This window comes from Pan troglodytes, chromosome 15, assembly GCF_028858775.2.
Source record: "Pan troglodytes isolate AG18354 chromosome 15, NHGRI_mPanTro3-v2.0_pri, whole genome shotgun sequence".
In the NCBI taxonomy this organism is placed as follows: domain Eukaryota; kingdom Metazoa; phylum Chordata; class Mammalia; order Primates; family Hominidae; genus Pan; species Pan troglodytes.
This window is the reverse complement of record NC_072413.2, coordinates 100,677,922-100,695,115: the sequence shown is the minus strand read 5'-3', so window position 1 is coordinate 100,695,115 and position 17,194 is coordinate 100,677,922. Positions and strand designations below refer to the sequence as shown.

The 17,194-nt window shown below is 41.7% G+C and overlaps 1 protein-coding gene across 4 annotated transcripts in view; it reads right to left on the bottom strand.

Annotated features, from left to right (window-relative positions):
- Positions 1–17,194, bottom strand: part of RCOR1 (REST corepressor 1) — a 135,572-nt gene that overhangs the window by 46,986 nt on the left and 71,392 nt on the right. For all 4 annotated transcript variants that reach the window (XR_010151278.1, XM_522957.8, XM_054665805.2 and 1 more), the window contains exon 3: positions 2,291–2,374. Coding sequence is in view for 3 of the 4 variants with exons in the window: in XM_522957.8 (XP_522957.3) it covers positions 2,291–2,374 (84 nt within the window). In the remaining variant the exon portion in view is untranslated. The remainder of the gene's footprint in view (positions 1–2,290; positions 2,375–17,194) is intronic.

Below are 17,194 nucleotides of genomic sequence, written 5' to 3'. Positions count from 1 at the left end.
ACACTACCGATGAGCCCTTGCTTAGTTCATCTGTCTTCCACTGCCTGACACTGACAGGTCATTTCCACGGGTTTGCTATGCAGCCGCTTGAGGTTCAGACTCCACAGCGGGTTGGGGGCAGGGGTGCTGGGGCCTCCCGTGCGAGTTGGATTCTGGAGGAAGACAAGGAACCTGTTCCTAGCGCTCAGCCGGGCCCTCCGATGGCTGTGGCTGTGACTATGGCCAGGAAAGAGGCAGAGAGGCGGGATACGGTCAGAGCTGCGGGGGCTGGGGCGGAGAGGGCTGCTCCCAGGTCACGGCGCACCCAGGCGCCTCCCCCAGCTGCCAGCCCCACCTCGGCTGCTGCTCCACAGCAGGAGGGTGCAGCCCCAGCCCCCGCAGAGCTAGGGACTGGTGTACGGGGAGCAGGCCGGGTGCCCCGGGATGAACTTGAGGCCCAGCACTGCCAGCTTCCAGCTGTGGGAAGGGCTGGTGGCAAGAGGGACCCGGAAGCAGCACTGGGCCTGAGGGCGGAGATCAAGGGACATCTCCCTAAGCGTGGCCGAGCGCACTGGCTGCCATCTCCAGGTCAGCGGGGGCCACATTCGCGCAGGGAACATCAGCGTGCCCCCAGGGGAGAGCTTGGCCCAAAGCATCCTCCAATTCCCAAGAGAAGTTGCCCACATTGCTTGGGACCCCCGGGGAAGCCCCGCTGGCAGAACAGTAGGGGCCAGCACCCCAGGCTGACCAGGGTCTGGGATCGGGGGGACCTGCGCCCAGGCGGCCTCCACGCTGGCGCTGCTCTGGCTTCTTTTCCGTGCTCCACCTCTCCAATTCTGAAACCAAACCTGGACTCGTGGCTCGGGAGTCTGTTTTTCTGGCCGGTTCTTTTCTGACAGTAATTCCAGGACAAGGGTCCGTTTCAAAGGCCTCAGTAAGAATCGTGTATTGATATCTGTCAAATTTGGTCCTCCTATGCCTCTGGCCTGGCTCAAGTGTGTCTCAGCCACAAGCCGAGCTCGCTGTCCACTGGGAGCCTCAGTGGACAGGTTAGTTTTTTTAAAGTTTAAAGTTTTAACCAACTTTAAACTTAAAACGATTGTAATCAGGGCTTACAATAAAACTGTAAATTTATTTTATAGGCAATACCATTGTTTAAAAATCAATTAACTTTCCATATTCTGCCCTTTTCTTCTAGGTCTATGAAAAATAAGATAACATTAAAATTAAATTCTGACTCCAAAGACTCCAATAAGCAATACAATAGGAAAAGTGACTAATACAACTTTAAACCGTAATAACAGAAAGATAGTGGCTAACAGGCTAAATGAACACAGCCTGAGAAGTAAGTGAGATTATGACCCAGGAGTGAACTACTTGGGGTTCCGCCACTCACTATCTGTGCTACTTTTACAACCCTCTGACTCTTTGAACTATGGGATGCCATCTGTAAAACAGAGACAAAATCTTCCTCCTGGGTTACTGTGAACACTGAATGATACAGGAGTATGAAAAACATTTTAGTACTGTGCTGGCTGGCATAAAGGTTCAAAAAATGCTCAGTATTCTTCATATTCAGTTCTGAGTACAATTTAAGATGGACATTGTGACCAACTGGAACACACTTAGAAGGACAACAGGAGATGAAAAGAGACCCCCAAAAAAACCATCTGAAAAGGCACCTGAAGCAACTAGCTTGGACTCAGACAATAAAGGAGATACGATGACTGAACATTTAAAGGACACATACGGAAGCAAACTTATTTAGCAAAGTTCAGGAAAACAAAGCTTTTACAAATTACAGGGAGGCAGATTTTTAGTGCTCTGTAAGAAAGAACATGTTCAAAAATGGAATAGATCACAGGGCGCAGTGGCTCACACCTGTAATCCCAACATTTTGGGAGGCCATGGCAGGCGGATCACCTGAAGTCAGGAGTTTGAGACCAGCCTGGCCAACATGGCAAAACCCCATCTCTACTAAAAATACAAAAATTAGCTGGGTGTGGTAATGGGCGCCTGTAATCCCAACTATTCAGGAGGCTGGGGCTGGAGAATCACATGAACCCAGGAAGCAGAGATTGCAGTGAGCCCAGATCGTGCTGCTGCACTCCAGCCTGGGCAACAGAGCCAGAATCCATCTCAAAAAATAAAAAATTTAAAAAAAAGAAATATACACTTTAAAACTCTTTAAATTATTTATCTTAAAATAGAAGAGAAATTTAATACATATAGAAGCTTTTACCTTCAAAGGTACCTTTAAAACCTTACAATTAAACAAGAAAGGTGGAAAATAAAGTGCTCCAAGACTTACACTTTGCTTCTGACAGATTTTGATTGGGTGACCAGACCAACATGCCAAGATTGTCCCGTTCTTGACTGCGTCTTGCCAGTTTGGCTTGGGAGAAAGAAAAAAGAAAATTCTTATTAAAATTTAACACATATAATAAGCTATAAGTAACAATACCTTTTAATGACATCACCCACCTTTTTACCTGTATCTGGCCCAATGGGCCCCACACTTAACATCAGAGTGAGGATGGAGATGGGGGAGGCGAGAGTCTGCTGAAACATTTCTACTTGCAAGTCCTTTCCTACTTTTACTGATTTTACAGTACGCTGCTCTGCTTTTAGGCATGAGACATCCAAGAAGAAATCCACAGGTGCCAAGGTGCTCAAAGGTTCTTTTAAAATGTTAATTCTTCATGTGTGCTTGCAGCACCCTTACCCTTCTCTGCCTGAGTAACTTTTTAGTGACTTGGCAATAGAAATCCCAAAATTCTTTTAACAGCATTATTAAAGAATAACTATTTAAAAAGTTTAACCTGAAAGGAAACTTCTAAAATGCACACTAATTCTTAAAAATCTGTTTTGCAAAATAGTAGGCCAAAAGGTTTAAAAGTGCCAGGGGTGGAGCTGACATGTACTACTGAATTAACTGCAAGCGGCTGTAATCTATTACAATACACATATCTTCAGAAGGCAAAGACTCGAGAAACCGGAGGTTCAGTGACCATACCTTCACACTGGTTAGGCCCAGACTTATTCATTCTAAAGGTTAATTTTGGCCACTTTTTTTCCTTTAAATAAATTACTCTGAAAATATGATGAAAGTTATGGAAACTAAACTCTAGGGGGAAAAATGCAACTAAATATAACATACAACCTACTATAAACAAAAATCTAGGAAACCCACAGTCTGGTTGACGAATTTCTTCTTTTATGATACCACCAGATCTCCCATCTTTAATTTTGTCTACCAATGTGTTCTAGGTTTCATAAAGAGGAAATTTTACATTTTTAGTAAAATCTGAGAGGCAGTTACTTTAAAGAACCGTAACAGAATAGTGAAAAGGACCCAAAGTGTGAAAAGTATGAATTACGTAAAATTAAAAGTTGAATTTCTGTTGCAGATGGGAAGAGGATGTAGATGAGAAAGAAATATGACAATAAAGATGGAGTGACCGCCTTTGAGTTTACCTTCTTTTTTGAGACAGTCTCACTCAGTCACCCAGGCTGGAGTGCAGCGGTGTGATCTTGGCTCCCTGCAACCTCTGCCCCCCAGGTTCAAGCAATTCTCCTGCCTCAGCCTCTCAAGTAGCTGGGACTACAGGTGTGCACCACCACACCCAGCTAATTTTTTATTTTTAGTAGAGACGGGGTTTCATCATATTGGCCAGGCTGGTCTCGAACTCCTGACCTCATGATCTGCCTGCCTTGGCCTCCCAAAGTGCTGGGACTACAGGTGTGAGCCACGGCGCCCAGCCCAAGTATACCTTTTTTATAGATATATACATAGTTCTGACTTCAGAACAATGCTAACGCTACAAAGAATCTAAAACGAAAGTCACAAAGGTATGTGTGGGGAGGGACCCCAAAGGGAATACAAAGACAAATAAGTCCTGCTGTATTTCCAATAAAAGTCTAAAGTAAAACAAAAATAAAGGCATCCACAGTGGAAAGGTACAATCAAAACTGCACGATTATCTGTGTAGAAAATCTCCATTTTGTAGAATCTACAAAATGGTACCAGAATAAACAAGTTTAGTAAGGTTGTAGGAAATAATATTAATAGTAAATAGTCAATTCTATTTCTATATACCAGCAATAAAAAAAAATCAAAAATCAAAATTAAAGATCATTAGCATCAAATATGAAATAACTTAGGGATAAAGATGTGTACACTGAAAACTACAAAACACTGCTGAGAGAAACTAAAGATGATCTAAGAAAATGAAGAAATAGATCATAGATATAGACTTATTATTAAGAAGGCATTCTTCCCAAACTGCTCTAAAGATTCAATGCAACTCCAATCAAAATTGTAGCACCTTCTTTTGCCGTAATTAATAAATATTCTACAATTCATAAAGAAAGGCAAAGTAAATGAGACAGCCAATGCAATTTTGAAAAAGAGCAAAGTTGGAAGACTTACACTATCTAAATCAAGACTAATTATAAAAAATCAGTAATCAAGAATGTATGGTATTGGCATAAAGACAGAGAAAAGGCCAGGTGCAGTGGCTCACGCCTGTAATCCCAGCACTTTGGGAGGCCGAGGCAGGAGGATCATGAAGTCAGGGGATCAAGACCATCCTGGCTAACATGATGAAACCCCGTCTATACTAAAAATACAAAAAATTAGCCGGGCATGGTGGCGGGCGCCTGTAGTCCCAGCTACTCGGGAGACTGAAGCAGGAGAATGGCGTGAACGCGAGAGGCGGAGCTTGCAGTGAGCCAAGATTGCACCACTGCACTCCAGCCTGGGTGACAGAGTGAGATTCTGTCTCAAAAAAAAAAAAGAAAAGAAAAAGAGAAATAAACGGAATAGAGTCCAAAAACAGAACCACACATACAGGATCAAATGATTTTCCATAAAGGCACGAAGGCAAAATCAAGCCAAAAATAATAATCTTTTCAACAAATGATGCAGGAACAAATGAATATTCACATGCAAAAACAAAACAAACATTGTTTAAAAAAAATTTGGATCCATACCTCAAAATTATCTCAAAACAGATGACAGAACTAAATGTAAAACTGAAAAATTATAGAATTTCTAAAGAAAAACACATGGAAATCTTTTTGACCTTGGATTGGGAAAGGAGATCTTAGATACACTACCAAAATCACAATCCAAACATTTTTTAATGGTATACTAAAAATAAAATTTAAAAACTTTTGCTCTGCAAAAGGCACTGTTGAGATACACTACGGACTGTAAGAAAATATTTGCATATCGCACATGCAACAAAGGACTTCTATCCAGAATACATAAAGAACTTTCAAAGTCAACAATAAGGAAAATAACACAATTTTTTAAAAATGGCCAAAAGATTTGAACAGTCACTTCGCCAAAGTAGATATAAAGGTGGTATATTAGATGAAAAGATGCTCTACATCATTAGCCATTAGGAAAATGTAAATTAAAGCCATGATGAGAAACCTGTTAGGCTGTCTAAAATAAAAGGCATCAACACTACAAAGTGCTGACAAGAATGGGAACAACTGAAATTCTCATACACTGCTGGTGTAAATGCAAAATTATAAAGCCATTCTGGGAAAGTTTTGCAGTTTTTTTTTTTTTTTTTTTTTTTTGAGACGGAGTCTCGCTCTGTCGCCCAGGCTGGAGTGCAGTGGCGCGATCTCGGCTCACTGCAAGCTCCGCCTCCCGGGTTCACGCCATTCTCCTGCCTCAGCCTCCCGAGTAGCTGGGACTACAGGCGCCCGCTACCACGCCCGGCTAATTTTTTGTATTTTTAGTAGAGACGGGGTTTCACCGTGTTAGCCAGGATGGTCTCGATCTCCTGACCTCGTGATCCGCCCGCCTCGGCCTCCCAAAGTGCTGGGATTACAGGCGTGAGCCACCGCGCCCGGCCTTGCAGTTTTTTACAAAGACATAATTATATTTACCAAATGACTGATCTAGCAACCCCACTGTTCAGCCATATACCCTACAGAATTAGCATATGTTCACAATAAAACCTGCACACAGTCTGGGAGCAGTGACTCACGCCTGTAATCCCAGCACTTTTGGAGGCTCAGGATCACCTGAGGTCAGGGGTTCGAGACCAGCCTGACCAATACTGTGAAACCCCATCTCCACAAAAATACAAAAATTAGCCAGGTGTGGTGGTGTGTGCCTGCAGACCCAGCTACTCAGGAGGCTGAGGCAGGAGAATGGCTTGAACCCAGGAGGCGGAGCTTGCAGTGAGCCAAGATCGCGCCACTGCACTCCAGCCTGGGCGACAGAGCGAGACTCCACCTCAAAAAAACAAAAAAAACAAAAACAAAAAACACCTGCACACATAGGCAGCGTTATTCACAATCATCAAAAACTGTGAAATATTCAGATGTTTTCAATGCGTAAATGGATAAACCAACTGTAGTACATCCATATAGTGGAACAGTACACAGCAATAAAAATAGTGAACTACTAATATATGCAACAACCTAGACCTACTTCCAAAGCATTACAGTGAGTGAAAGAAGCCAGTATAAGTTCATTCATACGACACTCTGAAAAAGGCAAAAGTACAGGGATAATGAATAGATCCAGGGTTTCCAGGGGCTAGAAGTGTGAGGAAGCTTAAGAAAGTCTGAGGTAGCTTTTGGAGGAGCTGGAACTCTTCGGTATCCTAATTGTGGTGGTGGTATATGAAACTCCAGTGGTGCCCCGCGTCGGCATTTGCTTTCTGTGATTTCAGTTACCCATGATCAACTGTGGTCTGAAAACATTCAAATGAAAATCCCAGAAAGAGTTCCTGAATCATCCATTTGTGCACCACATCCCCTCTGTAGGTGCTATGTGCCCATTAGTCACTTGGGTCATCTTAGTTATCAGCTGGACTGTCACAGCATCGCAGCATTTGTGTTCAAGTCCCCTGTATTTTACTTACTAACAGCCCCAAAGTATTGGCGATGTTAGCGTATTGTTATAATTGTTCATTTTATTATTTTTTGTTGTTGATCTCTCAGTGTGTCTAACTCATAAATTAATCTTTATCATAGGTATGTATGCATAGGAAGAACCATAGTATATATATAGGGTTCAGTACTACCCACAGTTTCAGGCATCCACCAGAGGTCTTGAAACATACCTTTCATGGATAAGGGAGGAGTATTGTATACATGTCTTAACACTCACAAAAATGAGCACCAAAAATTATTCAGTTTTGCTATATGTAAATCAAAAAATATAAATACAATGAAAATAAAGAAATGTCATTAATTTCTGGGTAGATACTAATATTTGCTGAAGGTGCCAACACAGGCAGGTCTCTTTGTTTAAAGTTGACTTTTTTTTTTTTTTTTTTTGAGGTGGAGTCTTGCTCTGTCGCCCAGGCTAGAGTGCAAATCTTGGCTCACTGCAAGCTCCGCCTCCCGGGTTCATGTCATTCTCCTGCCCCAGCCTGTAGCTGGGACTACAGGCGCCTGCCACCACGCCCTGCTAATTTTTTGTATTTTTAGTAGAGACAGGGTTTCACCGTGTTAGCCAGGATGGTCTCGTGATCCACCCGCCTTGGCCTCCCAAAGTGCTGGGATTACAGGCATGAGCCACCGTGCCCGGCCTAAAGTCGATTTTTATCAAGTTTTAAAGACCTTAAAAAATAAGCCCAGACCTATCTGGAATAATTAGGTCTACAAGGAAACTGCAATTACCAGTTGCCATCAAGGGGGTAAGAAAGAAGGTTTATTCACACGGCTAGTAGGGCTGTACAGTGGTTCAACTACTTCACAGAAAAAAACTGGCAATGTATAGTAAAGTGGACGTGTGGATACCTTGCAAGCCAGCAATTCCATTTCTAGACTACATATATATGCAATGTTTTTCAAATTGCTGGTCAGATCTACTCACATTGAATTTTGGGTTCCTAATCAGCATTTTAAAAAAAGAATAAGAACAGAAAACATCAGCATATGGTTTCATTAAGTATGTGTATAAACTATTGGTGGAGATTTTTTAAAGTCTGAAAGTCTCTGGTGCACATGGAAGGACAGTGTGTTGCTTAGTTTTCTGTGTCAACTTGGCTAGACTCTAGTAGCCAGTTATTTAATCAAACATTAATCTAGGTGTTACTGTGAAAAGTATTTAGTAGATATGGTTAACATCTATAATCTCCTGATTACCCTCCATAATGTGGGTGGGCCTTATCCAGTTCACCTAAAGGTCATAAGAGCAGAAATTGAGATTTTTCTAGAAGTTGAGACTAAGGCCCTGACTCCTTCCTATAGGCCTGCACAGATTTCAGACTCGTCAGGCCCCTACAACTACATAAACCAATTCCTTAAAATAAATCTCTGAATATATGTACACATAGATACACCCATACATATTCTAGTAGTTCTGTTTATCTGAAGAACCCTATCTACATAATAACATAGATAGTTACTACAGAATTGTCTATAGGACAAAAATAGAGGAAAATCTTTAAAATACATCAACAGGGGCTGGGCACGGTGGCTCACCCCTGTAATCCCAGCACTTGGCGAGGCGGCAGCGGGCGGATCACCTGAAGTCGGGAGTTCGAGACCAGCCTGAGCAACATGGAGAAACCCTGTCTCTACTAAAAACACAACATTAGCCAGGCATGGTGGCACATGCCTGTAATCCCAGCTACTTGGGAGGCTGAGGCAGGAGAATCACTTGAACCCGGGAGGCGGAGGTTGCGGTGAGCCGAGATCGTGCCATTGCACTCTAGCCTGGGCAAAAAGAGTGAAACTCTGTCTCACGTGAGCCATGGCTCACGCCTGTAATCCCAGCACTTTGGGAGGCCAAGGCGGGCGGATCACAAGGTCAGGAGATCGAGACCATCCTGGCTAACACAGTGAAACCCCGTCTCTACTAAAAATACAAAAATTAGCCGGGCGTGGTAGTGGGCGCCTGTAGTCCCAGCTACTCAGGAGGCTGAGGCAGGAGAATGACGTGAACCCAGGAGACGGAGCTTGCAGTGAGCCGAGATCCTGCCAGTGCACTCCAGCCTGGGCCACAGAGGGAGACTCTGTCTTTAAAAAAAAAAAAAAAAAAATCAGGGATTGGATAAACCGTGGTATGTGACTTCAAGGGAATTAAATATAGAAAACAAAATCAGATCTACAGCTATCAACCAGTTTGAATAGAAAAAGCAAGTTAAAGGAAATGTATAATATCATAACTTAAATGTTGAAAACATAAAATTGGTACTATTAGTTATGGGGTACATTTAAAGAATAAGATGTGTACAATAAAGATATTCTTAAAATCAGGTTAACAGGCATTTAAAGAGAGGAAGATCTTGCTTTGTAACACTGTAATATTTCACTGTTCTTTGCAAATCCCAGTGTTAAGCAGACAAATACTATTTTGTGTACATTGTGAGAAACCCTTCACTGTATGATTTGATGTTACCTGATACAATGTCTGTGTTCAAATTTAAAATCATCTAGTCCAACACTAAGGAAAATACTCTTCTAGTATATGTTCAGTTCTACTCTGAAACTCTGAGTTATTTCTCACTCTATAATGCCATATTTTACTTGTCAACTGTTTGGGAGCAGAACAGCAATTTACATTTACATTCCCACCAGCAGGGTATGAGGGTTCCAATTTCTACACATCCTCACCAACACTTGTTATTATCTGACTTTTTGATTCTAGCCAGCAGGTGTGAAGTAGTCTCTCACTGTGGTTTTGATTTGCATTTCCCTGAATAAAGAGGTTGAGCATATTGGATAAGTTTATTGGCCATCTGAGTATCTTCCCTGGAGAAATGTCTATTCAGCTCTTTTGCCTGTTTTTAGTCAGATTATTTGGCTAAAATGTTGGGAATATAAAATGGTGCCATTCCTCAAAAGATTATCATATAACCCAGAGGCCGGGCGTGGTGGCTCACACCTGTAATCCCAGCACTTTGGGAAGCCGAGGCGGGCGGATCATGAGGTCAGGAGATGGAGACCATCCTGGCTAACATGGTGAAACCCCGTCTCTACTAAAAATACAAAAAAAAATTAGCCGGGTGTGGTGGCGGGCGCCTGTAGTCCCAGCTACTCGGGAGGCTAAGGCAGAAGAATGGCGTAACAGGAGGTGGAGCTTGCAGTGAGCCGAGATCGCACCACTGCACTCCAGCCTGGGCGACAGAGCGAGACTCCATCTCAAAAAAGAAAAAAAATTATCATATAACCCAGAAAATCCACTCCTAGGTATACAGCCCAAAGAAATAAAAACATATATCCACATAATAATTTGTATATAAATTTTCATAGCAGCATTACTCAACAGCTAAAAGGTAGAAACAACCCAAATGCCCATCAACCGATGATTGAATAAAAAAATGCAGTATGCCTATATGACAGAACTTTATACTGCCATGAAAAGGAATAAAACACTAACACATGCTCAGTATGAAACTTGAAACACTATGCTAAGTGAAAGCAGCCGGTCACATGCACAAAAATCCACAGCCTATTGTATGATTTTATTTACATGAACCGTCCAGACAGAAAGATGATTAGTGATTGCCAGAGGCTGTAGGGCATTTGAAATAACAGGGTGCCACTGCTAACAGGTACAGCATTTCTTCATGGGATGATTAAATGTTTTAAATTTGATTTGTGGTGATAGTTACACAACTCTGAATATACCGAAAACCACTGAATTTTGCATATTTTAAATAAGTGAACTGCGTGTTTTGTTAATTTTATTGTAGTAAAGCTGTTATTTAAAAAGCAAGGCTACTCAGGAGGCTGAGGTGGAAGGATCAGCTGAGGCCAGAAGTTCAAGGCCAGCCTGGGCAACACAGTGAGACCCTATCTCTGAAAGTTTTTAAAAGTTAGCCAGATATGGTGGTAAGCACCTGTAGTCCCAGCTACTTCAGAGGGTGAGGCTAAAGGACTGCTTGAGCCCAAGAGTTCAAGGCTGTAGTGAGCTATGATCACCCTGCTGCACTCCAGCCTGGGCGACAGAGGGAGAGACCCTGTCTCTTTAAAACAAACAAACAAACAAAACACAGAAACTAACTGGAAGGAGAAGACAGGTTACTCCACAGCCATTAGAACACCTGCTTGGGTTCCCACATTCTCATAACCCCCTCCCCTATACCCTAAAAAATCACATTAAGTCTGTGGAGTCGAGGGGAAGAGGGAGGTGTGTTTCTACCATTCAGGGTCCAACCATATCCTCAATGACCTGAGTCAGAACAGAAAGATGAACACAAGAAAGAGAACGGCCAAATGGATAAACACAGAAGGGGAAGCGAAAACAATCAGAACTGAAACAAATGGTGAATATGCTTTTCTTGCTATCAATAATTATAAGATAGGGCCGGGTGCGGTGGCTCACACCTGCAATCCCAGCACTTTGGGAGGCCAAGATGGGTGGATCACCTGAGGTCAGGAGTTCAAGACCAGCCTGGCCAACATGGTGAAACCCCATCTCTACTAAAAATACAAAAATTAGCCAGGCATGGTGGCAGGTGCCTGTAATCCCAGCTACTTGGGAGGCTGAGGCACTAGAATTGCTTGAACCCGGGAGGCAGAGGTTGCAGTGAACTGAGACAACACCGCTGCACTCCAGCCTGGGCGACAAGAGCAAGACTCCATCTCAAAATCAATCAATAAGTAAAATAAATAAATAAATAAATAAATAAATAAATAATAATCTTGTCATTTTAAGACACGCTCACAATTACAGGTTTTAACAACATGCCTTGTTTTCTACAATCCTAAACTCTACTTGAAATGTTTTAATTTTACCAGAAGCTTAAGGAAGAGGTATGAAAACAGGAGTAGCACAATAAGCTATGAATTAAATGCTACCTTCTTGCTTAAATTCAGAACAAGAAAACTGAAGCTGAAAAGTATAAACAGAGAACTGTATATATATTGTGTATATTTATTGTGTATATATAGGGTCATTACATTCACATTCATAGTACCGTTACCTTCATGTTATCAAACCATCTTTAAGTTAGCACTCATAAATAGGACAGCTGTTTGGTTTGCTTTAAAATTTAAATTCTATCCCATTATAGATGTCATTGTCATACTCTAATACCCATATAAAAAGGACACATGAAACTCCAAATTACTCATCAGTAGGACTCAAAAAGATAATAAATAAAGCTTTTTAAAAAGGTAAATTCTGGCCGGGTGAAGTGGCTCATGCCTGTAACCCCGGCACTTTGGGAGAGGCCAAGGCAGGCAGATCACTTGCTGTCAAGAGTTTGAGACCAGACTGTCCAACATGGTGAAACCCCGTCTCCACTAAAAATATAAAAATTAGTCGGGCATGGTGGCACACACCTGTAATCCCAGCTACTCAGGAGGCTGAGGCCGGAGAATTGCTTGAACCCAGGAGGCAGAGGTTGCAGTGAGCTGAGGTCACGCCACTGCACTCCAGCCTGGGGTACAAAGCAAGGCTCTGTCTCTAAATTCTTATAATTCTTATTCTTAAATGTATGGACTGGCCACCCATACTTTCAATATATCCTGAGATGCTACATGAGTAAATTTAACTTAATTATGTTAGGGACCAAAATACGTTTTATGACTCCAAAATTTTTGGCTTCTGACGTTGGGTAATCAAAAAGATAGAAATCAAAGGGAATGGCAAGAGTACATATGATTACTATTGCTGTAACAGTTATAAATGCTTACTATGTGCTAGGCACTGTGTACTCTGACGTGCCTCAGTTCATTTCAATCTTACGACTATCCATTTTATAGATGAGAAAATTAAAGCACAGAGAGATGAAGTAAGCTGCCCAACATCACACCTATGAGCAGTGAAGCTGAGTTGAAGCTTAAGGAAGAGGTATGAAAACAGCAGAAGACAGAGTCGGTGGTGTTAACCATTATGCTACAATGCCTAGATTTTAAAGACACCATAAATTATGATCAAAAACCAAAGAATATAAAGAACATTTTTCCTCCCCATGATATCCACATTAAGTATTTTAGCATTTAAGTTAAATGGCTTAAGAATTCTCAACTGACAACAGTTCACTCTCTATAAAATGAGGAAGTCAGAAGCAACTTTGGTATTTAAATACCTGTATCTTTTCTTTTCTCTTTTTTTTTTTTTTTTTTTTTTTGAGACCGAGTTTCACTCTTGTTGCCTAGGCTGGAGTGCAGTGGCGCGATCTCAGCTCACTGCAACCTCCGCCTCCTGGGTTCAAGCGATTCTCCTGCCTCAGCATCCCAAGTAGATAGGATTACAGGAATGCGCCACCACGCCCGGCTAATTTTGTATTTTTAGTAGAGACAGGGTTTCTCCATGTTGGTCAGGCTGGTCTCAAACTCCCGACTTCAGATGATCTGCCCACTTCAGCCTCTCAAAGTGCTGGGATTACATTAAATATCTGTATCTTTCTACAAACTATATACCTCCTGTCTGGTTCTCTCTTATCTCTTCCTTTTTAAATGCTGAAAGTTTAAATTGGAACAAATAGGTCCATGATTTCCAATCACCAGCTCTCTGGAATTAAAATCTACAATAAACATAGGCACGCTATAAAGTCCTTAAAAACTCAAATCTCATGTTCTCCTAAATTTACGGGAAAAAATTTTTCGCCTCAAAGATTAGCGATTTCACAAAGAATTTAAAAGCTAAACAGATTTTTTCTTTGAGGATTTTTCCCCCCATGATAATAAATGCTCTATTCACTTGTTTTTAAAAAACAGAAACATTTAAAAAAAAATCTTAACTTACATCACAGGTGGTTAACGAGGGGTATGTATACTCCCACTAGCACCGCCCCGCCCCCCTGCAAAAAAGGAGAGGGACTGTAAAAAATAAAAAGGCAGGCAAGAACAAAGCTGGACAGGGAGAGAAGACAGACAGAAAGGGCTTCAGCAGATAGCCGAGGTAGAAACTATCATGCCACAACTGACATACACATAACCAATTACCATTGCTTACTTTGTATTGTATTACCCAGTAAATACCCAACTAGATTGTTAATTCCTTGGTAACAAAGAATCCATTCTTCATTCTTGTACTGCCACTGCTTACCTGACCTGAAGTAGTACTGTTCGGTCAATTGCTTTCCATAGGTCTTCAGCTGTCTTGATTCTTAATTTTAGCAAGATTTATTCTCATTAGCATCACCACAACAGTAACTGCATTACCGCAGCAGTAACTATCCTCAGAAGAAATGTTCTAAACGTGTATAGTGTGTTCTGTCCTTTGGTATAGTGTTTTACACCTCCAGGGTGAACAGAAGAGAGGATGTGATGTAGAGGAATTAAACAGCCACATGAATAATAATAAGAGATTTTAACAAAAGTTGACCTTTCCCCACGTTTTCTCTACCACTTTTTTAAACATCAGTGTTCCCTGGGTTCCTCTTTTTCATCTGGTATTAATTACTCCTCCTATGCCATAACATCTAACACTGCAAATTTCTCAAACCACATTTATTATGGTAATGACTTCTAAATCTGTATCTCAAGACAGAATACACATATAAGCCAAGAACAACTCAAAAAGCATCTTGACACAGCTTATCGCCCTCTCATTCACCCTTCCCACTATCAACAACAAGCTGTTTCTTCTTGTTTACCTAAAAAAATTAACACTATCACTTGTATAGTCACCAACTCCCAGCAATATGGCTGCAAGTCATCTTGGAGTCCCCTCATCTGCTACTAGCACTCGAGCACACACACTCTGCAAAACCCACTGAGCCCCATCCACTAATCGACTTTTCTCAAATCCATCGCTCTCCAACCCTGCTGCCACTAACCTTCAGTTTCCAACTACATGGTTTCTCATCTTGTCCTGTCTTAAAGGTTGCAGGCTAAATTCGGTCTCCCCAAATTCAGTTTCTCCACTAGCTAGAGCAATCTTTCTGAAGCACAATTCATTATTTTTTATTATTATCATTATTATTATTATTGAGACAGAGTCTCACTCTGTTGCCAAGGCTGGAGCACAGTGGCACCGTGTCAGCTCACTGCAACCTCCATCTCCTGGGTTCAAGCAATTCTCCTCCTTCAGCCTCCCGAGCAGCTGGGATTACAGGCACTCACCACCACGCCCGGCTAGTTTTCATATTTTTAGTAGAGATGGGGTTTCACCATGTTGGCCAGGCTGGTCTCGAACTCCTGACCTCACTTGATCCACCTGCCTTGGCCTCCCAAAGTGCTGGGATTACAGGTGTGAGCCACCACGCCCAGCCCATTCTTTATTTTTTTAAGAAACAAGGTCTTGCCCTGTTTGTCCAGGATGGAGTGCAGTGATGTGATCATAGCTCACCGCAGCCTCAAACTCCTGGGCTCAACCGATCCTCCTGCCTCCCCTCCCAAAGTGCTGGAATTATGGGCATGAGCCACCGTGCCTGGCCCTGGAGCATAATTCTGATCAAATCACTTTCCATGTTAAAAGTCCTTCCTGAGATATGGATCATAACTCCCTTCCAGTGTGGGCTGTGCATAGTGACCTCTTTCCAAAAAGGGGTTGTATGGAAAGGGGCGGAGCAGGAGATGGAAGAGTACTTTACAGCTGAAACTTCTGACAAACTCAGACGTTTCCACTGTAAAGTACTCCGCCAGGCAACACAGGTCAACATGAGCAGTCATCAGTCATGTTGATGGTATGTACCCTTGGATGGGATGAAATGGCACTCTACGTCTGTGGTCTTCCTACCCCAAACTCATAACCTTAGTATAATAATGAGAAAAATGCCAGACAAATCCCAATTGAGAAACATCCTGCAAAATTTCTGATTAGTACTTCTTAAAACTAAAACATCATCAAAAACAAGAAAAATCTTGAGAAACTGTCACAGCCAAGAGGAACCTAAAGCAACAAGGCAACTAAATGTAATGTGGTATCTTCGATGGGATTCTGGAACAGAAAAGGGGTATTAGGTAAAAACTAAGAACATAAGAATAAATTATGAACTTCAGGTAATAATTACAAATCAATCAATCACTAATTGTAACAAATGTACCATACTAATGTAAGATGTTAATAACGGGGAAACTGGGTGTAGGGTATATGGAAACTCTTTGTACTATCTTTACAACTTTCCTGTAAATCTAAAATTATTCCAAAATAAAAAATCCTTCTGCTGCTTCCCCCGTTGTCTTTAGGGAAAAAACCCATGGCATGCAAGACCCTTCATAATCTGGCCTGCTTATTTCTAACCTATGTCTCACCCTCAGGACTCTATCCCTCACACAGTCATTACATTTCTGGGCCTTTTTGCTTTGCCATGACTTTCCTCTAACCCACTTCCTTCTCTTTATCTTTTCCCACCAGCTAACTCCTAATAATGCTTCAAGACCCCTCAAGGATCACCATCTTTGTAAGTCTGCTTACTCTCCTAGTCCAGGTTAGCAGTCCATTCCTCTTCAATACTCTCATAACACTGGGGACACCTTCTCTATCACAGTTTAGGCTTTTGTCATTAATGATTTGCATAAAGACATGTGGAGAAAACAATGGCTTTGTAAGACTCAACTACCAGCAGTAACTACTATTAATGGCTTTTGAGCCAGTATGATCTAATATAATTATTAACTATTACTACGTGCCAGTAACTGGGCTAACCACTTCACCTATCTGTCACATAACACACACCAAAAAAGCCCTATGAGATAAGAACTGTTGTAGTCCACATTTGAAAGAGGAGTTAAGTGACTTGCACTTAGATCCTAACACTGGTCAGCATCTGAACTCACATCTGGGACTCAATCCCATGGTGGACTTGTATCCCATTTTAACCACTTTGTTATTGAGTGATGATGAACAAGCTACTTAGCTTCACTAACCCTAAAGAAAAATGGAGAGGATAATGCCTACCTTGCATGGGTTTCTATGAGAATTAGAAAGGCCACCTTAATATTAAGTACCTGGTATATACAGATGCTCCTCAGCTTACAACAGTGTTAGTCCTGATAAATGCATCACAAATTGAAAATATTGTAATCCAAAAATGCACTTAATACACCTAACCTAATGGGCATCATAGCCTAGCCTACCTTAAACATGCTCAGAACACTTACATTAGCCTGTAGTTGGGCAAGGCCATCTAACAAAGCCTATTTTATTTAAAAAAAAAAAAAAAAAAAAGTGTTGAGGCCAGGTGTGGTGGCTCATACCTGTAATCTGTAATCCCAGTACTTTGGGAGGCCGAGGTGGGTGGATCACCAGAGGTCAGGAGTTTGAGACCAGCCTGACCAACATGGAGAAACTCTATCTCTACTAAAAACACAGAATTAGTCAGGCATGGTG